This window comes from Rhincodon typus, chromosome 17, assembly GCF_021869965.1.
Source record: "Rhincodon typus isolate 14 chromosome 17, sRhiTyp1.1, whole genome shotgun sequence".
Lineage (NCBI taxonomy): Eukaryota > Metazoa > Chordata > Chondrichthyes > Orectolobiformes > Rhincodontidae > Rhincodon > Rhincodon typus.
Genome location: NC_063348.1, coordinates 43,105,034 through 43,130,752, shown reverse-complemented (window position 1 = coordinate 43,130,752; position 25,719 = coordinate 43,105,034). Strand labels below are relative to the sequence as shown.

General features: G+C 39.0%; 1 protein-coding gene and 1 long non-coding RNA gene across 4 annotated transcripts in view; one reads left to right on the top strand and one right to left on the bottom strand.

The window, feature by feature from the left end:
* caprin1b (cell cycle associated protein 1b) overlaps positions 1 to 16,690 on the top strand; it is a 102,871-nt gene extending 86,181 nt beyond the window's left edge. Inside the window, exons 17-18 of the mRNA XM_048606923.1 lie at positions 4,549 to 4,612; positions 16,337 to 16,690. Of these exons, the coding sequence (XP_048462880.1) occupies positions 4,549 to 4,612; positions 16,337 to 16,419 (147 nt within the window). The 3' untranslated portion in view covers positions 16,420 to 16,690. The remainder of the gene's footprint in view (positions 1 to 4,548; positions 4,613 to 16,336) is intronic.
* LOC109936200 overlaps positions 1 to 24,175 on the bottom strand; it is a 45,757-nt gene extending 21,582 nt beyond the window's left edge. For 2 of the 3 annotated variants that reach the window (XR_007263955.1, XR_007263954.1), the window contains exon 1: positions 17,687 to 18,724. This is a non-coding gene — a long non-coding RNA (uncharacterized LOC109936200). Of the gene's footprint in view, positions 1 to 17,686; positions 18,725 to 23,864 lie in introns of those variants that run through there. The other variant, XR_007263953.1, reaches the window with a different exon arrangement.
* Between the last annotated feature and the right edge of the window lie 1,544 nt (positions 24,176 to 25,719).

Below are 25,719 nucleotides of genomic sequence, written 5' to 3'. Positions count from 1 at the left end.
CTTTTAAATCTTTACCCTTTCACCTTAAACCTATGCCCTCTAGTTTTGGACTCCTTTAGCCAATGTCTTTTTACCAGGATATTCACCCTATCGATGCCCTCATCATTTTGCAAACCACTCAGCCTCTGATGCTCTAGGGAAAATAACCCCAACCTATTCAGCCTCTTCCTACAACTGAAACCCTCCAATTCTGGCAACGCCCTTGTAAATCTTTTCTTAACCCTTTCAAGTTGCACAACCTGTTTCCTATCGCAGGAAGACCTGAATTGAATGCAGTATTCCAAAAGTGGCCTAACCAATGTCCTGTACAGCTGCAACATGACCTTCCAACTCCTATACTCAATGCACTGACCAATAAAGGCAAGGGTGCCAAACACCACTTTTGCCACCCAGCGACTCCACTTTGTAGGAACTCTACACCTGTACCCCTAGGCCCCTTTGTTAGGCAACACTCCCCAGGGCACCTACCATTAGCTGTATAAGTCCTGCCCTGATTTGCCTTTCCAAAATGCAACACCTTACATTTATCTAAATTAAACTCCATCTGCCACTGTTAGCGCATCTGATCAAGGTCCCGTTTTACTCTGAGGTAACCTTCTTCACTGTCCACTGCACCATTCGTTTTAGTATTGTCTGCAAACTTACTAGCCATACCTCCTATATTCACATAATCTATTCCTATAGATTGAGGAGAGCGAGATATTAGGTCTCAGTCCTTTGAAATGTTAAGCTCTTCTGCCCACAATTCCATATAGAACAAAGAAAAATCAGCACAGGAACAGGCCCTTTGATCTTCCAAGCCTGCACCAACATGTTTTGCCCTTCCATAGTAAAACTGTCTTGACCTGCAGGATCCATATCCCTCTGTTCCCTTGCTATTGGTGCTTCTTGAATGCTCCTATTGTGTCTGCTTCCATCATCACCTCTGGTAACGCGTTCCAGGCACTCATCACCCTTTGTGTGAAAAACTTGTCTCACATATTTCTTTTAAACTTCCTCCCCTGCACCTTGAACCTGTGTCCAATAGTAATTGACCCTTTGACCCTGGGGAAAAAGCCTCACACTTTCCACTCTATCCTTGCCATTCAAAACCTTATAAACTTCTATTAGGTCGCCAATCAAGCTCCTGCGTTCCAGTGAAAACAACCCCAATCTATCCAATCTTTCTTCATAACTAAAATTCCCCATACCAGGCAACATCCTGGTAAACCTTTCCTGTACCCTATCCAAAGCACCCACATCCTTCTTGTAGTGTGGTGACTAGAACTGTACGCAATATTCCAAGTATGGCCAAACGAAAGTTCTATAAAGCTGCATCATAACTTGTCGATCCATATACTTAATGCCTCTTCCAATGAAGGCAAGTATGCCATAAGCCTTTTTTACTACTTTATGTACCTGTGCTGCCACCTTCAGTGATCTCTGGACCTGCACACCCAGATCCCTCTGCACATTAATACTTTGAAGGGTTCTGCCATTCACTGTATATTTTCTACCTGTACTTGGCCTTCCAAAATTCATCACCTCACATTTGTCTGGATTAAACTTCATCTGCCATTTTATCTGCCCATGCCTCCAACTGGTCTATATCCTGCTGCATCCTATGACAATCCTCCTCACTGTCCGCAACTCCTCCAATCTTTGTATTGTCCGTAAACTTGCTAATTAGATCAGCTACGTTTTCATTCAAATCATTCACGTCGATCACAAACAGCAAAGGTCCCAGCACTGATCCCGGTGGAGCACCACTAGTCACAGCCTTCCATTCTGAAAAGCATCCTTCCACAGATACAGAGATAACAAGATGTAGAGCTGGATGAACACAGCAGCCAAGCAGCATCATAGGAGCAGGAAGGCTGACGTTTCGGGCCTCGACAGATACAGTCTGTCTCCTGTGAGTAAGTCAGTTTCTGTATCCAACTTGCCAGCTCGCTCTGATACCATGTGCCTTCACCTTTTGTACCAGACTGCCATGAGGGACCTTGTCAGAGGCTTTACTGAAGACCATGTAGACAACATCAATCATCTTCATCACCAAGTCAAAAATCTCAATCAAGTTAGTGAGGCACGACCTCCCCCACACAGAACCGTGCTGTCTATCGGAAATAAGTCCATTTGTTTCTAAAAGCTACACATCTTGTCCCTAAGAATCTTTTCCAATAATTTCCTTGCCACCAATGTGAGACTCACAGGCCTGTAATTTACCAGGATTATTCCTGATACTCTTCTTAAACAGTGGGACAGCATTGGCTGTTCTCCAGTCCTCTGGGGCTTCATCTGTGGCCGAAGAGGATACAAAGATGTGTGTCAATGCTCCAGCAATTTGTTCTCTTGCCTTCCTCAGTATTCTGGTATAGATCTCATCCGGACCTGGGGACTGATCTATCTTAATGCTTTTTAAGATGCACAACACCTCTTCCTTTTTCATAGCAAGTTGGCTTAGAAACTCGACACTCCCTTCCCTGAGATCATCCTCCACCAATTCCTTCTCTTTGGTGAGTACCAAGACAAAATATTCATTTAGGACCTCACCTACCTCTTCTGGCTCCACACACATTCCCTGCTTTGTCCTTGAATGGGCCAACCCTTTCCCTGGTTTCCCTTTTGCTTTTTATATACGTATAAAAAGCCTTGGGATTCTCCTTAACCCTGTTTTGTTAATGACTTTTCGTGACCTTTTTAGCCCCTCTAATTCCTTGTTTAAGTCTTTCCTACTTTCCTTGTATACTTCAAGGGCTTCATCAGTTCCAATCCTTCTAGACCTTACGTATGCTTCACGTCACTTGCCATACATATTGTTCATTTTTTTGCAGGAATGTGCTGCTCCTGAACTGTTTCAACTGCCTTTTGAAATACTCCCACAGGTCTGATACAGATTTACCCTTAAACAGCCACCTCCAATAAAAATTCTCCAGTTCCTGCCTAATATTGTTGTAGTTCACCTTTCCACATTTTAACACCTTCACCCGAGGACTGCTGTTATCCCTATCCATGAATATTTTAAAATGTAATCACCATTAGTGCATATGTTTATGGCAGTCAGTATTAATCCATATAGAATAAATTATCATAACAGATACTTGACTTTCCTAGTCTGTGAGGAGGCAGATCGTTTTGGTCTGTTTGACCCCATGCTTATCAGTTTAATGGCATTTGTTGAAGCATATAACTCAATAGCACCTGTCTGTTTTAGCATTGGTATTATGGGAAAAAACCGGACCAAGACCCAGCCTAGTGGTAGAAGGACTGAATTAAGGGCAGTAGACTTGAAACAAAATATGTAGGCCTGAAGCACATCTAGATGTTTTATCATACCATATGCTTTCACAGAAACAACACACTATTAGAATTTGAACAAGATATTGACATCCATTATGGTCATTGGTTTTTGAAATATTTGCTATGAAGTAAAAAAAAAAGCTAGGATTAAGACTAGAAATGTAATATTTTACAGGAGGAATTTACAAAATTCATCAACACCTGAGACAAAAGTTAATAACATTTGCAGAGCTGCAAAATGAGTAATTGGTATGTTAAATTGAAAATCTCACGGCCTGATTTTTTTTTTTTGGATGATTGAAGCTGTCTAGGCACCTGCTTAGTTTTTAGTTGGCTTGTAATTTATTAAACCTGATACTCACTCTCTCAATCTAATATTTTAATAGCTTATGTTATAACATGTATCACTTTTGAAGATGCTCGATCCCTTTCTTTCAAAAACCCTCCCCCAGTTGTAATTAACAACTGTCAATTGCTTCTAGGGTAGGTTTGATGAAGGTAGAAAAATGCAAGATGTGCAACCAAATAAAGATCCATTTAACTAGGTATAAATTTTCTCCAAGATCCAGTAGTCAATTCACTTTAAATAAATTTTAATACTGCATGTTTAGACCTAGTTATTTTTGCCAGTGGGTGATTGCTTTACAGTGCACTATGTCAACATAAATTCTAAGTCAGACCTATGTTTTTGCTGAAGTTCTAACCAGCATTTTTTGATAGGCTTGTAGGTTTCACATTGGTTGGAATGTCCATTTTTATTGTTCCAATTGTGAATGAGCTTCTATGATGATGTTTCCTGGCAGAATGGGAGCTGTTCAATTTTTTTTGGTAAACTTCAAGAATTTGAAGATGTTTTAAATTTAAAACATTCCCACATTAGCTAATGTTTGCCTGAAGAAGAGTGACAGGAATGTTGGAATTTGTAACCATTCCAGCTTGAAAGAAAGTGCATGTTTGTTCAAAATGAATTGCTATGACTATACATGTTCAAGGTTCCAAGGTCTTTTAACAACCCAATCAACTGAGTGCTGATCAAGCTGACCATGTTTGCATTTCTCGATGGTTTGTGTTCTAATTTTTATTAAGTTCTTCTGGCAGTATCTGTGAAGTTATTAACAGAGGTCCAAACAAGACCTTTTATTGGACTTTAAAGCTTAACTTTGTTTCTGTCTCCACAGATCATGCCAGACCTGCTGACTTCCTCTAGTACTTAAGTGTTTGTTTGCCTAATTTGAAAAATGGAACTTAAGAGCGTATGTTGTTTTATAGGATGGATACCAACAAAACTTCAAGCGTGGCTCTGGACCTGGTGGACCTCGGGGCACTCCTCGAGGTAATGCTCAAGTGATGCGCTCCTAATGAAGGACTGGAGAAAGTGAAATATTGGGCACTGTTTAATTTGTCTTTGACAGCTACAATGCTGCTCCATTCTAGTGGGAGTTGACGAAGTAAAAATTTATTTGTATGAGTAGGCCACACAAACTCTTATTCAAGTGTCCCATCCAGAACATATTTGTTGAAGCTTTAATCTTTGTTTTCACTCTGTCAGCTTCGAACAAAAATAACCCAGCTTTATAAATAACCACCTTCAATTCTTGAGCAGAAACTGTTTCTGGTAGTTTGCACCTACATAGAGCGCGAAAGAGAGAGAGACGCCTGTGTTAAGAGAGCAAATGGTATGTCAGTTTTGTTCCTGAAAACTTGAAAATTCCTTAATTTATTTTTTTGTAAAAAAAAGTTTCTTACTACCATCTTTATGCTACCGCCACTCGTCCCTATGTGGGAATATTTTGATAAAGTTCATTTGCGGATGTTTGATTCACTGGTTTTTAAACTTGAGGCTGTATTTCTTTTTCTTCTCTGCCTTTCAGAGCTCCCGAGAAGTCTGAGTTTGTAAATTGATGTTGCTGCATCAGAGAAAGTTTCAATAAAGATGTGTTGCACACTTGCAGCTTGTTGCTGATTTCTTTTTGTCTTGTGGAGTCTGCCTTTTCCTCTGTCTGTTTCCATGTTCTCACTCTAGCTTTCTGGGGAAATTAGCTGCATTTCGAGCAATAAGGAACAGTTTGTTTTTGCAAGTTTTAAAATATCAAGGAGTATAATTGGGAGAAATCACTGTCCAGCTGAGTAACATGTCAACTTTTTACTAATTTACTTACTGATTTATGGATAGGAACCTCTGTGGAATTCTTGATTTCTGAAATGATTCGAAATTTTTACGCAGCTTTTTTCAGCTGCAAGCATGATACTCAAAAGATTTGAGTGGTCAAAAATCAGGATACATCTCAGTCAAATTAAGCATTTAAATAGCAGGATATTTGTTTATCTGAAGTGCATTCCTCAATGGTTGTTTCTGGAGACAAGGGCAACTTTTGTAACAAATCTGGTGAACTTGCAAGTGGCTTTGATCTGATGGTTGTTTTCATAGTGCTTTCATAGGATATCGGTTAGGAATCAACTATAACTGATAAGTAGTTAACTCATTTTGAGAGAGTATTTGAAAACCAGCCTTGTGTCATCTGAAGTGTGTGATGTACATCTTGCTTAACTGCAGATAATGACTTAAATTGTATATGTTTCAGATGGGATACACAACAATATTTTCTTGATTATTGGAACAATCCAAGGGCAAAACCCTATCATATAAGAAATTGATTTGGATTATTAATTAACAGATTGCATGTTTTTTGAAGCCTGCCTGATAAGAAAATATCACATGATGTTTTAATGTTTCAGTTGTTATTGTGCAGTTATATTCACGAATGACCAATTCTTAAAATTATTCTAAGCCAGCGTCAGTTGGCAAGTACGTGGAAGTTCAATCTTAAACTGAATTCCATGTTTTACCAGGACTTGCCTTCGTGCAGTCAGCCAATACAAATGTATACTGTCCAATTTGGTATTGTTCTAAAAACGTCTCCACTGTTTGAGGTCAGTTAGTTAGTGACTTTTTGTAGTCTGCACCTTGCTTTATGAAGTTACAACAGCATACAGTGTATTGCATTTTTTGCACGGACCTGTTGATTTGGTTCTTTACACTTGAGTATGGAAACCAGTAGAATTTCTTAAGTTTTAGATTTAGGATAAAATTCTGAAAATTCAGGAATTTATTTTTCTTGAATGACACATGAAATTTTAGTGATGACTGTTGCAGGAAATGCAGCTAATTTTGTTGAGATCTGACAGGATTACATTTTGCATTTACGTCCCAGCATTTGGAACTTACTGCTGCTTATTCTGTCCTGATGACTAACTGAAAATTACAGTGACAAGGAATTCACAACACAGTTGTATATGCTTGACCTGTCCTATTTTCTTTGTACAGCATTGCCAAACTTGTCTTATTTACTAATGCTCACTTGCAGCGGAATTCTATTTAACTTAAAATTGGTAACTTTTTGTTTGGGTTATGTTGTTCCTCTTCTAAATTGTTTCAGTTTACACCTTGCCAATGGAACCCAGCATAAATGAATTTGATCACCAGAATTCATGTTGAGGAATAGCGAAATAAAACATGCAATATCTAATTATGCTCATAAGAGTTTGTAGAATTGCCACAAATCAAATAATTGATCTGTCAATATCACAAAATTGAGAAGTTGTATTAACTGAAATCCACCTAAATGAGTTGGTTACTTCTGAGGTTTCTAAATTGCTAATGGTTAATAACACTAGTGGGATCATTAAGTCTACTTGAAGCTGAGCTGATTGCCTCCTCTGAACTTTGCTTTTGTCTTACTTAACAAATGTAAGCAATTTCAATGAAGTTTGTTTTCAGTGTTGTACTTTTTCAACTCCAATTGAAAATGGTTTACAGCCAGATCAGAATTGCGCAGTTAAGTCTGTTCCTCTTTCTCGAGCCTTCCTCGCTAAATGTTGAACTGTTTCAATGAACTTGAGATAATGCTTCTGAATACTTAAGATTTGAGTGCTTAATGTGCTATGAATTCATGCAAATGTAATTTTTGAACCACACATTTATGAAATAATTTGATATTGCTGATTTTGGACAACACTATAAAACAGAAGTTGCATTTTGCAAATGCTGAATATTAGACCAGTTCATGATAGATCTGTGTCTTGTGAATTGCCAATCTTGCCCCAGCTGTCACTTGGTTTAAAGGGTGCAAGCACTTACTAGCTAACTTGGACTGGGAGTTTTGAAGGAAACTGCATCAATCAAACCAAGCTTGCATTCTTGCAACGCACATCAACTTAGGGAGTAAGCCAATGGCAATGATTTAGAACTCTTTTATGAATGTCCTTTGTCTTGAGGGCACTTAAATGAACATGGCAACTGTACATCTTGTGTACAAGGTTGCTTTCTTTTCTACAGGAGTAATTAATACTCCATTTAGACATGATGGCAATATTTAATAATATGCATATCTGAATGACGTTTTGAAATGAATTCAAAAATACTCATCCTCCCTGATTCACTAAGTTGTAACTGTTCACACTTGCGCTGAGAATAATGCCCCAGTAATACTTGTGGGATTTTTATGCTTGTTTTCAATGTACATGAAATGGTGATGAAACACTTCAAATATCTCAGACATTTGAAACCGTTTACCCTGCAATTTCTTAGGTAAGTCATCCTGAAATGGAACACAAAGAAACTAAGATTCTCGTGCAAGCTGTTTGGAGCTGCTGTGATAAAGATTTATCGATAATTATGCATGGAGTTTGGGTTAACTATTCAAGAAAGTGTGTTGTGCGACGTATTGTCAAACTATTTTGTGCAATGTAGTAAATATCCAATATTACTTATCTTTCAGCTTTTGTGTGGATTAGCAGCCAGTATTAAACTAACATTCGTTGAAAGAAACAGCCGTCTTGAACTTGAGGGGACAGTGGACCTCCTAATGCTGCTGTGACAAAAAAAATGTGATAATTCAATTTCCCTACATGCTGGCATATTTGCACTAAAGAGAGCTGCTTCAGTGTTTATGTTGTGTTGTTAGGAACAAGGTGTGTCATTTTCTTTTTGTCCTGGTATATTGATTGTGTTATTCAAAGCCTTGAGGTCGGTTAGCTGTATACAGGAACTAGATTTATGTGAGGTTTCTAATGAATAATGAGAAAATAGTACAAGTGTTGTTGTGGGAATAGCTATTAACTGCACTTTTGTGGTTTGAATGACTGACCTGAGTTGATACAAAGAATAATGTAACTCCTATCTGGATATGATGTATTTTAGTGCTCCATCTAAATGTTCCCAAATATGTCTTCATTTGAATGTTCTTTGGAACAGTTAACCACATGAACTACAGTCTTCATACTAGCAGAGATGGGATTCTGCATAAGAGAGTTTTTCTGTCATTATAATCTCATGTTCTTACTGTGCCATTTGATTTGGTTTAAATTTCCAAGATAATTTTGCTAAGTTAAACATTGATTAAAGAAAGCTCTTCTCTGTCAGTCCAAACACAGTCAACGTGTTAAATTCTTACTGATAATTGAGAGGATTGTCGTCATTTTTAAAAAAACTATTTATGTTTTGTTAGCATCATACGCTTGAGATGAATTTTAGCCAGGGTTCTGATGGAAGTACAAACCTGCTTCTTCAATCTTTGAGGTTTGGGCATTGTATTCTGTTCTCGTATCTTCCACGTAACTTAAGATCATCATAGTGGGAGGTATGTAGGCATCTAAAATGACAAGGTGGTTTACCTACAATATTTATCCCTTGATCATTCACCAAATAAAGACTGTGAGATCAGAGAATTTTTTTTTCTTCTGGGTAATAATGATTTCACTGCCTGATGAGTTAAAGGTGTGAATTCATTTTTTTCTCAATCAACTGTTCTTAATGGAGACACAAACATATTTTAAATACCATTTTGATCTGTTAGTGTTGAGCAAATTGTATTAGCAATTATAGAATTTTGTTATTTTATCCACCGAACATGTATATTTTTAGTCTATCACTACTAGGCATGAATCTTTGTTCATAAGTATGCAAAAGTAAATTCGCGAACAGGAGTTTTTTGACACCATCAAACCTGTAATATTTAGTGTTTTTAGTTATCGCCTTGGTACGAACAGTGGGTGAAAAGACTAGTCTGTTCTGCATAGAATCTCGGCAGCTTCTGAATATTTTTCAGTCAGACCAACTGGTGCAGCTAAAATACATGTGAATTTTTGTGCTGTTAGAATTACAAGGTCATGGGACTCTCAAGTGATGTTTATTTTGTTTAGATTGAATTGTTGGGTACTTGATGCCTAAATAATCTTAATTGGTATCCAAGGTTGTACAAAGAGTCTGCAGAGAGATATAAACGGATTAAGCAAGTGGGCAAAAAACTTAGCATATGGAATATAATGTGGGGAAATGTGAGGCTTGGCACTTTGGCAGGAAGAATAGAAGAGCTGAATATTAAATGAAGAAAGTCTGCAGAAAGCTGTAGAACAGGGATTTGGGAGCCCATGCCCATGAACCTCAAAAAGCTAGAATCCAAGTGCAGCAGGTAATCAAGAAGGCAAATGGAAAGTTGTCCTTTATTTAAAAGGAAATGGAGTATAAAAATGGGGAGGTTTTTCAAAAACTGGAAAAGGCACAAATCAGACCACAGCTGGAATACTGTCGACCATTTTGGGCTCTTTATCTATTGAAAGACATACTGATATTGGAAGCATTCCAGAGAAGGTTCTTCAGGTTGATAACCAGGTATGGAGAGACTGCCATATGAGGTGATGTTGAATAGATTGGACCTGTTCTCATTGGAATACAGAAAATGAAAGGCAACCTTATTGAAATAAAAGATTTCTTAGGGCATTTGACTGGGTCGATAATGGGAAAAGTTGTTTTATCCTGTAGGAGAGTTTTGGACCAGAAGGTATAATCTCAGAATAAAGGGTTGTACATTTAAGACAGAGATAAGAAGGAATTTGTTCTCTGGAGTGTAGTGAACCTGTGAAATTCTTTCCCAGAGAGGGCTGTTAAGGCTGTGTCATTAAGTATATTCAAAACTGAAACATCGAGATTTTTAATCAGAGGGAATCAAGGGTTATGGGGACATGCAGAAAAGTGAAGTTGAGGATCATCATATCAGCTATGATCTCATTGAATGGTGGAGCAGACTTGAGCTGAAAGGAGCAGAAGTTGTCCAGTGTCTTAAGATCTTAGAGGTTGCTCGGAAAGATATGAAAAGTGAAGATTAATTATACCTGACAGTTGTATATAAACTAAACACAGTAGTTGGAGGAGAGACATCTTTACTTTGTATGGCCTACTTGTACTCCAGATCCAGAGCAATGTTATTAACTATTAGCTGTGCTCTGATATGGCCTAGAAATGGACCATTAGGAGTAGGCAACAAATGAAACCATGCATTATCCAATGAAAAATAACTTGCAAGCTAACTGGCTCAAGGACCTAACATTTCAGTCAGATAATGTCTTGGAGACATATCCTCAGTTTGAATTTTCTTTTTTTTTTCTGAATATAAATTATATCTTCTGTGCAAGTGCCAAAAGGAGTAAAAAAAAATCTGGTAATCTTTTTCAAATGGTGACACGTGATTGTGTCAGATTTATTCATGCAGGTCATTGGGTATGAAATGTATGTGTATTGATATCCTTCCATCTTAGAGAGATGATGGACAGTGAGCAGAGAGTCCATTTTAGTGGGGTGCTTTCACTTGGTGCTCCTTTGCTGATGCATGCAAAGGCTAATCCTTGAAAGCTTTACACTTGAAACTGACAAGTAACATTACCAGTTGCGGTTTTCTCCATTGATGCCTGTTGCAAAGCTGCTGTAGCTATTGATCATAATGGTAGTGCACAGCAACCCTTAAAAAAGGTGTATCATTTCCATCTTTTGCCAGCTAGCGACTCTGGTGTGAGCATCAAAGTTTAGGGACTTCGTGTCATATCTTTGAATCGGAGCATTATGCAACACCATTGTTCATCTGGCTGCAGCTTCTTTGCGATACAGAAGGTTCTTACATACACAGCCATCTTCTATGGAAATGTCCTTCAGCTTTAAGTGTCTTTAGGATGTTGATGTATAATGCTCTGCAATGACCTGCTGTTTCAAACATGCTTTGCAAGACTTGATTAATGATTAATCTCATGAACCAAACGAAAGGAAAGGGACTGATCAGTTCCACTTATTCTTGAAAAGTATGGAGCATTAGAAAGTTTGCAATTAGGAAATATTTTCTGAACGTGTATTAGGAGTTTATATTGAAAACCTTTAATGTGCAAATGGGTAAAGTTGTTTTGACAGTTAACGACGATTGTCTAAAATGCAGTAATGTGATCTTGCATCATCTGCCAAGAATACAAAGGAAAGTTTCTCTTCCCTGACCTATCAATTTCATTCAGCAGTTTTTAATTGGAAAGCTCATAGCAAATGTTTCAAGGATCAGAGCTTTAGTGGATCTCGACACAAGACTGCTAATTATCTGAGATGACAAGGTGTAGAGCTGGATGAACAAACAGGCCAAGCAGCATCCGAGGAGCAGGATGCTGCTTGGCCTGCTGTGTTCATCCAGCTCTACACCTTGTTATCTCAGATTCTCCAGCATCTGCAGTTCCTACTATCTCTGAAACACTGCTAATTATCTCCATTTTCTCAAAAATCTGTTACCTAAACTTCTGATTTTCAAAGCAGTAATATCATTACCTGATCAAAAGTTGTGTAAATGAACATGGCTATTTGGGTGTACTGTATTTTTGAAAGGCAGGTGAAATTATTTGTTGACCTGTTTAGTGTGTACTGCACTTCCCAGCAGTTAAATTTCATATTTTGATCATCTGTCTAAAGATCATTATGCTCTGCTGGTGACAGAATCATAGCATACAGTTGCACTGAAGAGATGTCTCTCAAGTGACACAGTGTCTACTATAGTGTGTCACGTATGAGTTGTTTGTAAGCATGGCGGGTTTATGTATCCTGCACGTTTGTGCACCATTTGCATTTTGGATTTCTGAAAAACTTCCATTGCCTTTTTTCACCTCATGATATCCAGATTTATTGATCTTGATTTCAGCGTTTATTGTGGTGAGATGCTCGTGTGTGTGCCATCATTAACTTTGTCGATGCTAACTGTCCAGGGTTTGAGTTTTCTGTTTTAACATATCTTATTTGATGGTGATGTGATTTGCAATACTGTGACTTGTCGTTTAGGTAACTAAAATGTTAGAATATTTTCTAAATTAAAATCCCACACACCAATTTGGCTCAAGAAAGAGAAAATGCTAAATGTCTTTGGTGGTATAATGCATAGTCACATTCAGGATGGTATGGAATACAGCCCCTATATCAACTTTAAAAGTGCCGCTTGGCTCAAAACATCTCAGGTCAAAGTTCAGTATTTGGACAAGTTGTTGGAATGTTTCTAGCATGTGAAACCATCCCTCGGTGTCATTCAGAATTTTAGGAGGGCAGCAATGAGGGGATAGGGTGAAATACATCTGTCATTGCGCAGTTTAATTGTTACATCAATGTAAACCTAATACAAAAGCATGATTCTTATTTTTCTGCATGGAAGTCACTTGTGTCTGAATAGACATATTGAATAGCGAACAGTAAAGCAAAAGGTTAGGTTATCGTTCACGTCAGCTTTTAATGCATGTAGTTCCAAGTTTTTTCTTTTACTACAGCATGAAGTCAGTCTCAGCAGAGAAGAATAAATCCGGGTCCACACCTGTATTAAAACTTATAATGCAGTACTTTTTGTTTTGTTATGAGAGAACAAAGACTTTTTTTTGATCTTCTCCCCTTTCCAAAACTGCCCTCCAGGTCTTGCAACAAGTTGATCACCATGGGTATTGAATGACTTGCCTGCCACAATTGATGTTTTATGAAATGCACAAGTCTTTGGTTATTTAAACTGACTTGATGTGAATAACTGCTTTGCTGAAATAACTTGGAGCAGAGAATTGAGAGTTGTTCCTCAATAATGTAATAATGGTGTAACTACTTTAGTCATTTGTTCTTGAAAGAAAAACTGTTGGATTGTCAGCTATCACAGGCATTTATGTTGCCTGATTAAGTTGTCCTGTACTTTACATATTCCTGTGACCCTGGACTGCACAGTTCCCTTGCCTTACTATACCATATGTAAGGTCTAGTTTGTGTTTTGTATACATAAGTTCATGTTTTTGTATAGAAATAGTTTTTAAAAGAAGTTCAAGCTCATAATCATAAAAGCTGTCTTAATTAAAATTAATTGCTATTGTGATTGAGGAAAATCTTTCAAACTGAATTGAATTTGGGAACATTCAATGATTGGGAAAGCCTCGAGATGCATGTTACGCCAATAAGGGAGAAATTATGCTATTTTAAATGTGAGTAGAACAATTGGATTCTAACAATTGTGATATGTAACACTGAGATGCATTAACACAGTGCTTATTCAAACCCAGATTACTTTTGTGAGCACTAGTTAACATAATTATAAAAACCAAAAGAACTGAGGATGCTGTGAATCAGGAACAAAAACAAATGATGGTCGAAAATTACATTGTTGCCTTAACACGTGACTGGTTGATTCAAGCTTCAAATTTCCAATTTCTATATATCCAAGTTGGAAATTCAACTTTAAATATTTTGTAATGTTTCAATATGAAGTGTGTGCCTCTTCTGGAAGTAAATATCAATGGATGTATCTGAAGATTTTGTTGCCTGCACCAGTTTGCCATTCAGAATCACTTACTGCCTATGGCAGTAAATAATCTAAAGGAATTATTTAAATCTGAGACATCTACATTTGTTCTCGATCTCCAGTTCCACCATTGTGCTTTGCTATTAGAAGCAAGATGTGAATGCACTTGTATGTGCCCCTGTACTTAAAGGACTGGAACAGTTAATTTTGTAAATGTCCTTGTGCATACATTTCCACAGAGAACCAACACACATATTTTCCATCTGTAATAATCACATTCTTACAGATGTTTTCTAATCAACCTTTAAGAGATGTTACACACCCCTGGAGCAGGAGGGGCTTGAACCCAGAACTCCTGGCCCTGAGGTCAGGACACTACCATTGCACCACAAGAGCCTTAGTAATCACATCCTTGTATACAATGTCTGCATGATTGTTTTCAACCTTTGTTTTCCTTAAATCACATTGATGCCATATATCTCCTTGGCTTTTAATGTAATTTGGGCATCCTTTCTTTCCACATGTTGTATGACGTAAATGAGCTGCTTTTGTTTGGAGTTGAAAATATTACTGAAGACACGGCATGTTTGTCCCAAAGGGTAGTAACCCTATTTGATATGCCTTTAGCTCCTGTGAAGAATGTGCCTTCGCTGCAAAGCAGCAGACTTTGTTGGGTCCCGTTGGCTTAATATTATGCAATCCATGCATCAACTTGTATCTCATGAGAAGATTCTGGCATATTACTGGGACTGGTTCAGTAGTCCAGAACCCAGGGTAATGTTCTGTGGATATGAGTTCAAATCACACCAAGGTAAATGGTGAAATACATGAAATTCAGTAAAAATCTAGAATAAAAAAGCTAATATAATGGTGATCACGTAACCACAATCGATTGTCATAAAAACCCATTTAGTTCACTGATCCTTTAGGGAAGGATATCTACTGTCCTTACCTGGTCTACATCTAATCTGATCTAATATAACTTGCATCTAATTCCTGACTCGATGATTGACTCAAATGCCCTCTGAAATGGGCTAGTAATCCACTCGGTTTGATTAAGCATATAGGATTGTGCATCTGTACCCTTTTTTTTGTAGCTGGTTCATGCCAAGCTGGTTTTCTTTTAGACAGTTCTCTGGATACAGGGTAGAGTTTATTGTTCTAGGACTGTTAACTTTAGAACTTCCATTATTCCATCTTTAAAAGGCAAGAATATCAATGTTTAAGCCCCTTCAAGACAACGGCTATTCTTTAGAAAAAGCAATTAATATTGATGCTATTAATGAGTGAGTTTGCTTGCACAGTTTATTGAAATGCAGAGAGGGACATTGAAAGCATTGTTTTAACCTGTTTTCTCCCTGACTTTGAATAAGATCAATGGATCACCTAATTGAAAACTGAGAACATGGATTGGAATATTTATACAATCATGGATTTTACTGATTTGAACATATACCTGGATTGAATTGGTCTCTCTTACTGTAGCTACTCGTTTGCTGCAAGTTGAAGATTTGTTTTAACAGAACTTAAACAGAAGCACCTCAACCATTAATTGTCAAAAGTATTCGGAAAATACAGTTGCAGCATGAAGACGTTGCATTCAGTTTTGATCTTGTTTTGAGCATCTAATAAAGTAAAATATTTTATTTGGTGACTTAATTGAGGGAATGATGCAGTATATTTCCATCTTGTTGCATTGTTGGTTATACTGCCAACTGAAAATTCTGCTTAACCCCGCACTTGAGGTACTTTCAATTGGATTTGATTTAGCTTTTCATTCATAAAATATAGTACATGAATGTTGGTTCAAAGATGAGTTATAATCTGCAGGTTTTGACTTAATTGTTGTTTCTGTTAGTCAGGATGGCTCATGGGTGATCTCAAGACTTAACAGCAGGTTTTTAGTGAGCAGGATTTAAGTCACAGCTTGGCAGGAACCACTGTCTTTGGGATTCTCTCATCACTGTCAAGAACATTTTATTGTTACACTTGATTTTGTGGTTTATTTTGTAGAATAATCTTAAATACTTGTTCGTGAAATGTGGTAAAATGACACCAGGTGCTTCACAAACTTACAGGAAATGCGCACAGTCTAGAAGTTGGAGCCAGTAGTCAATGGCACCATCGAAGAAATTGATTTTTGGATAAGTGAAGCATAATGTGGTTCAGAGTCTGGAATGTGGAGTGTGCAAGCTGATAGTTATTTTTAAGAAAAAATCTTAAATGAAGTCTAAACTTCGTAAACCCTAGGTGGGTTGTAGGGTAATAACAGAGCAGTCCTTGCACCAACCTCTGGTAGATTACATATTTTCCAAATTTTGTTTTACTACTTTTATTGGGTGAGTTATACCCCACTCAGAAGCTTTTACGCTTTCTTATTCAGTACTTAATGGGAGGTAGCCATGAGGTAATTTATACTTATTTTTGGTCTTATTTTGCAGGCCGGGGAGGATTGATAAGGCCCAGAGGTATGAATAAAAAGATTGTAACTGCGACTCAGATGACAGCTCAGGAAGTGATTTAAACTGGACCCTCCCTCCCCATGCCTGATGACGGGGTTTTTGTGCAACTGTGAAATATTTCAAACAGCAATCATAAATACCACAAGAATTCATGGATTATTGTACCCTCTACAACCTGACTTGTAACATCCAACTCGTCCTGGACAGTGGAATCGAATGCCTCCTTTGTGGCAATGATTGCACCTTGTGATTTTTTAAAAAAAGACTAAAAATACCCTAAAATAAGCACACACTGTAACAAGAAAAGCAAAATAAAACTTTTTACAAAAATTGTATCATGATTTTCAGTGTTTTTTTTTTCCTTGGTTTGTGTTTGGCCTTTACTCAAGTCATTTAATTTCTCCTCCCTGCTCTTCCAAAAAAAGTTTTGAAATGGCACACAGATTCACATAAATCAAGCAAAGTCTGTAACATTCCTCCAGAATACTAATTTGTGATTGAGTCCTAATTTAAAAAAAATTCAAGTTGAACTAAAACTAAACATCACTTTGTATGATGGGAAATATTTGTTATCTTCAGAAAACATCATAATTTACAGGACACTTCTTCTACAAAAAAGAGTATTCATTACTTCACAGCAAGGGTGTTAATTTTACATCTGTGGCTGCAGTTTGAATTCCAATTTTGACATTTTTAACTTGAGCTTCCTTTGGAGTTGAGGGCGAGTTTGTCAGGAAGGGGTCCTACTTCCCTTTTCATTCAGTTCCATAAATGTTGACACCATTGTTTATTTGTCTTGTGTGAAATTGGTCTTCCTAACTGAACCTAATGTATATGTTCCACAGAAATTCAGACATCAAAAACAGGATCTGTATCTTTGTCAGTTAATTCCAGGTAAAGACTGGTTAGCTTTGAACAGATCATAGTTTGAATACAGGACATTGCATTCTTAGTTGGCAAAGATTAATATCACAGTTCATATCCATATCATGAACTAAGTATCTGAGCTGTCAAGTTTGAGAACAATATATTTGTGTTGTTTTCTAACAATGGGTTCTAAATTTGTTTTTGTTCGTAAACCCTCTGTTATATCTTAAATTAGTGACGTAGAGCCTTCTGCTGGAACCAAAACTATAAGGAGGCTCTTTGAGTAATTTCATTTGTGTAGGATTTAAGGTGTGATTACGTTTACATGTTTTCAAGTTGGTGTTTGACTTCATATTTGCCATTTGAACAACATCCAAGCAGTTGAAATATTTGCTAGTTATACTAAGTGTATAGAAATCTTGATCCAAGTTCATCAGATAAACAAGGGAAAAAATGTCCTACCTTTCCCTCTGCCTACCCTTCTCCAAGGGTTACTGGTTCTGAAATCTTGACTCTGCTTTCTCTTCACAGACACAGCCAGATCTGCTGAGTTTCTTCAGCAATTTCTCCGTAAGCTGGAAGATATTCCCTTTGGTGTCTCTGAGCTTGCTTAGTGGATTTCTCTACTTGAAATAGATTGTGGTTACTCGCTATGCTGACCCTGTCTTGCAGCGTGAGGCAACAGGTTTCTACCAATACCAAAAATGTAAACAAATTTTTACCCTCTGGTGATGGATATAGGTACTGCAAACTCATCTGGCCTATTGAAAAAATTAGGGAGGAAGATAAAGTGTAATTTTCTTCTAATTCTGATCTTTTTTTAATTTCCACATTTTTTTGTTGCCTCTTGAAGGCATTGATGCTTGTTATGGTAAAATTCTGCAAGCACAGACCAAATGGATTGTCCTTAATATTCTTAGTGTTGACAGTCCAGGACTGTGGACAGCTAAGATTCTTTAGACTTGATTTCCACAGGTGCAGACCTCTAATAAGCTCATGATTATCGGTAAGAACCATAATCTATTTCCTTCTCTTAATTCTGTTAAAGTAGTCGAACAGCAAGCAACCAATGTGTCAATCAATCAAGGACCGAAGGGAGTGTCATTCTGATTTATCGAGGGTCAACTCTGCAGCAACAAGTTTATTGTTAGGAGAGTACCAAATACAACTGTTCTATTAAGTCTTCCTCTGCAACCACCAATCCCCTCAACCTACCATGAGCTGCACAAAAACATCAGTTACTTTTTAATTCAATAAGTTTTACTAATGTACACTACTTGACTATATCCATAATCAAACCTGATCCTTCATTTAGCACCTACACATCCATACAACAGATGTATGAGAACAGAGACCTTAGCTTTTAAGATTCCAGCCTGGCGGTTAGTCATTATCAAGTAATGTAATTAACAGGGCTAGTCCTGACTGGGAATCAAGCTTCATATTTCTCATTGATACCAAAGAAGGTATTTTGACTAACTATTGCAGCAAAATTAATACTTCTGTCAGCTGTCTTCTTTCATGAAACAGCTTTTGATCATGATCTTCAGTTATTCGGGAAAATGTAGAAATCATTTATTACAAATGGGTAGTCTTGATTTCAAATACAATCTTGAAAGGTAGTGCTATTAAAACACAATAAACATATTTGATTTCTTACAGCGTGTTACTCCCATTTTTATATATTGTAAATGATTTCACTATACTGTCAAATAGAGCATTGTTGTTTAAAAGGCATCAAGAAGTTGTAAATTTGAGATAATGTGTGTTAATACACTCTCTGCAAAGTAATCTTCCCTTTCTGTTAATTTACTTTATTGTAGTGAATTAAAACTTATAATCGGGATATTGTATCATGGTACATAACTCAAAATGAGATAACATGGGCTTTCTTCAGTACTACTGATGGAAAAGCAAACTGAATGTTGACCATCATTGTTAAGGTCTTTCTATAGTTGGTTAGGGCCTTGCTGAAATCTCAGAGTATTGTGTACGGTTTTAATCCCCTTTATCTAAGAAATGACATACTTGCTATGAGAGGCATACAACAGGTTAGTCCTCGAGATGGCACTATTGTCTTTTGAGGAATTGAAAGCAAAAACTGCAGACTCGAGAAAGATTAAAAAAAAGTATTGGGGAAATTTGCTCAGTCTAGCAGCGTCTGTGCATAGAGAAACAACGTCCCAAGTCCAATATGACGACTCCTTCAGAATTGCCTTGAGACTGGGTCGATGTTCTGAGTTTCGTAGAATGAGGGATGACTTAATTGAATCATGTAAAGTTTGTAGTATGAGAGGGTGATACAGATAAGATATTCCCTCTGCCTGGTGGGCATGATCTCACGATAAGGGGCGAGCCATTTAAGACTGAGATAAGGAATTTCTTGAATCAGCGTTATGAATCTTACAAATTCTGCACCCCAGAAGGTTGGCGAAGCTCAGTCATTGTTTAAGATGAAGTTGATAGATTCCTGAAGTTGAATAACAAAGGGATGATGGAGATAGTGCTGGAAATTTAAGTATGTACAGACTGCTGTTCAGTAGATCTGCCATGTACAAGAGAAATCTAAAGAGACATTGGAAGAGAATTGAAACTGATGTAATGAACAATTAAGTACCCAAAGTCCTTTAGAAAAGGAAATCAATCATCCTCCTTTTGTGAGAGTTTAGACATATGACTGTATGGTTGACAACTTTCTCTTTACTTTTTGCCCTTCATTGCATTTATTGCCCATCTCTAATTGCCCTGGAGAAGGATGTGGTAGGTGTCTCGGTCAAATGCTGCAGTCCATGTGAGATGGGTACACCCAGACTGTTAGGATGCGTTCCAGGATTTTGAAGCAGTGACAATGATAAGAGGGTTGAAGAGAATAGCTTGTAGCTGATGGTGCTCCCCTATGTACTTGTCTTGCACATGGTAAGATCTGGAAGGTGCAGTCAAAGAGTTGCTGAGTTGCTTCTGTGTACCTTGTAGATGGTACACTCTGCCACTGTGCACATAAATACCCCATCCACCATCAAATTAGGTGGTCTGTTTTGTCCTAAATAGTGCCAAGCTTTTTGCATGTTTGTGGAACTCCACTAATCCAACTAAATGGAGAGTTTTCTGTTATTATCAGGATCTGTGTCTTCTATGTTTGGACAGGCTTTGCACAGTCATGAAGTCAGTTACTCAACTCTAAACTCCTAGCCTCTGACTTGCTGTTGGAGCCACAATACTTATATGGCTAGTCCACTTCAATTTCTGATCGATGATTAAGCTCCCTCACATGTTGACACTGAGGGATTCTGGCCATGATAATACCACTTAGTGTTTAGGGCAGATGGTTAGATTCTTCTCTTGTTGGCGATGGTGATGGCCTGGCACTTACCTATTTTTAAGATCAGTTAGAATTCACTCAGCTGTTTCAGTTTCTATTAAAAGCTATAAAATTGAACAGCATCACATTCCCGAGCAATTAGTGATGGGCAACAAATGCTGATTTGGCCAAAACACCCATGTCAAGTTAAGGAACATTTTTCTAAAATAAGAAACCAAAACATTCTCATTGACTTAAGCATTAGATTCAAAAAATTCACTGTCACACCCATCCCACTTGATCCCGATAAAACATCTGAGATGGCTGTTCCACAGAACAGTAAGCAGTAATCGTTAGGAAAGAATCAACCCATATTCCAGAACCTTCCATAACCTCAGCTGTTATCAGGCAGGTCCAATTGTGTCAGCATAGAGTACCCTCTGAATCCTCAGTATTGGTTCCATGGCATCAGAACAGACATGAGCAAGGATATTTCCTGCTATTTTCCATCTTTTACTCCTCAGTTGGTAAACCACCGTGTTGAATTTTACTTGGTGGATGGGGTTCACTAAGGTATGAGGCCAGAATCTACTCTGGGTGGCACACATCATTACCCATCATCAGAGGGCTTTTGTCGCATCAGTACTGACGCTGAGTTGGAAAGGACATTGTTGATGGGCTGAGCTTGAGGAAGATGGTGAGAACCAACATGAGGGAAAAACCTACATGATCCTCACCAATCCAACTGTCATTGCATATCCACAGCAGTGTACTATATATTAAAGTACTTATGTCCCTGATGTATTCATGTAAGGTCTGATTTGCCTGGTTAACATGCAAAACAATACCTTACATTACATCTCAGTACCTGTGACAATAATAAACCAAATCAGTGTAATGGGAGTGATCACCTTACAGGCTTTGGAGATTATGTCCAAAGGAAGACTCAATCGGTTGTGTTGTGTGGTATAACTACTATGAATTGGAATATGAGGCATCGTGGCCCATCATAATCAGTTTATTGCCACTGCCAAGGCCTGTCATATTCCTCCATGTTATTACTATCAAGTTAAGGAAGTAGCTCTGGTTCAATCAGCAGCGTGAAGGAGCAGCACCAGCCATATAGTCAGCCCTCACTTAACTTTGTACTTGTGTTCCTAAAATCTCCTCTGCTTGCAACAGTATTGTCTTCTGGTTGGCTTGCTATAGGAAGGATATTATTAAATTGGTTCAGAAAGATTTATCAGTATGTTGCCTGGAATGGAGGGTTTGAGTTACAGGGAGAGGCTGGATAGGCTGGGATTTGTTTCACTGGAGTGTTGGAGGTTGAGGGGTGACCTTATAGGCACTTATAAAATCATGAGGGGAATAGCAAAGTTTTTTTCCCCTAGAGTGTGTGCGAGTTCAAAACTAGGCTGCACATTTTTAAGGAGAGAGGGGAAAGATTTAAAAGGGACCCGAGGATCTTTTTCAGAGGGTGGTTTGTATGTGGGATGAACTGTCAAAGGAAGTGGTAGATGCAGGTACAGTTACATTTAATAAAAACATTTAGACATGTTTCTGAAAGATTTAGACAGGTATGGGTCAAATACAGGCAAGCAGAACTAGTTTAGTTTCGGAAACTTGGCAAGGACAAGTTGAAGCAAAGGGTCTGTTTCCATGCTGTATGATTCTATGTATAAGTCAAGGTTCAAATGTTTGCAATCGTCATGCAAAAATGCTAGGTTGGCAATTGATCTTGGGTTCCTCCTGAGTTCCCTACCATCATAAGCTGTTTTCCAGTCAATTCACTTAATGCTGTAGGGCAGGAAGACGTTGGTAAGTGTACTGGATACATCAGAGGCCACAGGGACCAGCAATATCCTGGCTGCAGTGCTGATGTGTTCCTGAACTAGCAGTAGCATCTGCCAAGTTCCAACAACGTTTCAAGTTTCAAGACAGACCCAGATATAAACTTTTGTCCAAAGCAAAACATCCAATTATCACTGTTAGTCTATTATCAATCATTACTAAAAAGATGGAAGGTGTCATTAACAGTGATTTCAAGTGTTACTTTGCAATAAATTACTGATGTATGTTCAGTTTAGATTTTGCCCCCCAGACTGAGGTTCCTGACCTTATAATAAAAACCAAAAGAACTGTGTATGCTGTATTATCAGTAACAAAAACAGAAGTCGCTGGAAAAGCTCAGCAGGTCTGGCAGCATCTGTGAAGAAAAAGAAATTAGAGTTAACGTTTTAGATCCGGTGACCCTTCCTCTTAACAGTTTTGGTTCAAACATTTATTCAAGTTGAATTCTAGCTACAGGGAGATCGTGGCTTCTTGAATATCAAGGCAGCAACAGCTGAATATGGTATTAAAAGAGCTTTGATAAACATGAAGTCAATTTGGGGATTTTTGTTTTTAAATCTCGGGTGGAGAAGGCTGAACAGCCGTCAGTTCTGGATTGCAACTCACCATCTTCTATGGATGATCTGAAAGGACATGACAATAGAAAGGAAAAACTGTGCTAAAGCGTTTCAATGCCAGAATACAATCATGTTTTTTAACTTTTTTCATCTGAAAGCTTTCTGATGTTGCTGACCTTACCCATTATGTCACTGGAAGGAGATCTTATAAGGTAGATTCACAGTCTATTTAGAAGCTTCAATAGACTGCCGCTGCTCACGTGATCAAATGCTGAGGGGAAAAGTGATAAAAGACACTCTATGGTGGTCTTCTTTGTACGTCACTTTTTTTTTTTGCAGCTGCTGGGTTGAGGTGATTTTGAATGTAATTGGCCCAGTTCTGTAAGCACGCAGGATTCAGAGTGATAACACTGTGGAGCTGGGGGAGTACAGAAGGCCAGGCAGCATCAGAGGGACAGTAAAGTTGGCGTTTGGGGTCGGGACCCTCCTGTCAATTTGTATACTATAATCTTGTGATACAGGATTCAGAGTGGATGTGTTTAGAATCTGCAGTCTGATGAGGCTCAAAAGCTTTTCATACTTTGCTTCGAGAAATACCTCTATGGTCGCTACATTTTTCTTTATCCTACACTCAATTTTAGCAGGATCCATACTGTTGGAAAGTGTCCCCTTGGTCCAGCAGAGACAGACATTGGTGCAGCTGCTGAAGAGTAATTTTCCTGAGCCTGGTGAGCTCAGGTAGTGCAGCATCAACACCTAGAGGCTCAGCGACACAGTGGCTTTGTCTTAAGTGTTTTGATTAATAAAGTAAATGAAATTTATATCGAAGTGGTCTTCAGTTCTGTTTATTGGTGGAAAAGTACAAACAACAGGCGTGCAGAAACTTTCAACAGAAGACTTAGAATTAACCCTACATTTTTGGCTGTCAACCTACCTTTAAACAACAGTCATGGAGCCAGACATAATTGTCTGCCTGAGACAACAAGGTGCACAGCTGGATGAACACAGCAGGCCAAGCAGCATCATTGGAGTAAAAAGGCTGACGTTTAGGACCTAGACCCTTGCCTTTTGTTTCCCCTTGGCTTCAGAAATCACGTTTTTATCCACACCTTCCACGAAAGGGAAACAGCTTCTCAGCGACATCCAGGCTTAACCTCCCAACGTCATCAGCAGTGGCCGGAGGTGAGCTGGTGCAGGATTTCCGGTTCCGGCTCCAGCCAGCCCTCGTTTTCCCGGCGTGGGAGCGCGCACAGAGAAAGGGAAAAGGGGGGAAAAAAAAAATAATTCCGGCCAAAGGTGAGAGCATAAAGTCAACAAAATAAAATCAGACAGAGCCGTACATTGCCGGGCGGGCGGCTGTCCCAGTGAAATACCCACGTGGTGCGAGTAAACCGAGAGAAAGTCCTCAGTTAACACAAACTCTGCAGAGTGTGTTTAAACCATCTCCATTATAGAGAGTAAAAAGCAAAAGAACTGCGGATGCTGTAAATCAGGAACAAAAACAAAGTTGCTGGAAAAGCTCAGCAGGTCTGGCAGCATCTGTGAAGGAGAAAACAGAGTTAACGTTTCGGGTCCGGTGACCCTTCCTCAGAACTGATAGTGGCTGGGAAAACGTCAGTTTATATGCAGAAAATAGGGAGGTGGGGTAGGGAGTAAATGATAGGACAGAGCCCAAAGAGAGAGAAAGACAGTAGGACAAACAAAAAGTTAATAACGATCAGGCTGGGAGGGTGAATAGTTGTTAATGGGGACTGTTAGTGACTAACAACAGCCTGTAACAAGGCCTGGTGTGTGGGCTGGGGGTGTGGGACATGGGAGAGTTTAGGCCCTAAAATTATTGAACTCAATATTGAGTCTGGAGGGCTGAAGGGTCCCCAAGCGGAAATTGAAGTGTTGTTCCTCCAGCTAGCGTTGGGCTTCACTGGAACACTGTAGCAAGCCAGAGACAGAGATGTTGGCCAGGGAGCAGGGTGGTGCATTGAAGTGGCAGGCAACGGGTCGTTCAGGGTCTTTTTTGCAAGTAGAACGTAGATGTTCTGCAAAGGGTCGCCAAGTCTACGCTTCGTTTCCCCAATGTAGAGGAGACCACATTGTGAGCAGCGAATGCAGTAGACTCGATTCTGGGAAGTGCAGGTGAAGTGTTGCTTCACCTGGAAGGTATGTTTGGGCCCTTGGATACTGGGGAGGGAGGAGGTAAATGGGCAGGTGTTGCACCTTCGCCGGTTACGGGGGAAGGTGCCGTAGGGCTGTGGGGAGGTGTTGGGGGTGAAGGAATTGTGGACCAGGGTGTCCTGGAGGGAATGGCCCCTGTGGAAGGCAGACAAGGGAGGGGAGGGGAGTTTGTGTCTGGTGGTGGCATCTTGCTGGAGGTGGCGGAAATGGCGTCTGATGATCTTCTGCATGTGGATGCTGGTGGGATGGTAGGTAAGGATAAGGGGAACCCTATCGCTGTTGCAGGAGGGAAGAGAAGGGGTGAGGGCGGAAGTGCGGGAGATTGGTTGGACCTGGTTGAGGGCCCTGTCGACAGCGGAGCTGGGGAAACCTTGGTTGAGGAAGAAGGTGGATATTTCGGAGGCTCCCTTTCGAAGTTGGCCTCATCTGAACGTATGCGACGGAGACGGAGGAACTGAGAGAATGGGACGGAGTCTTTACAGGAAGTGGGGTGTGAGGATGTATAGCCCAGATAGCTGTGGGAGTCAGTGGGTTTGTAATGGATATTAGTGGTCAGTCTATCCCCAGAAATGGAAACAGAAATGTCGAGGAAGGGAAGGGAGGAGTCAGAGATAGAC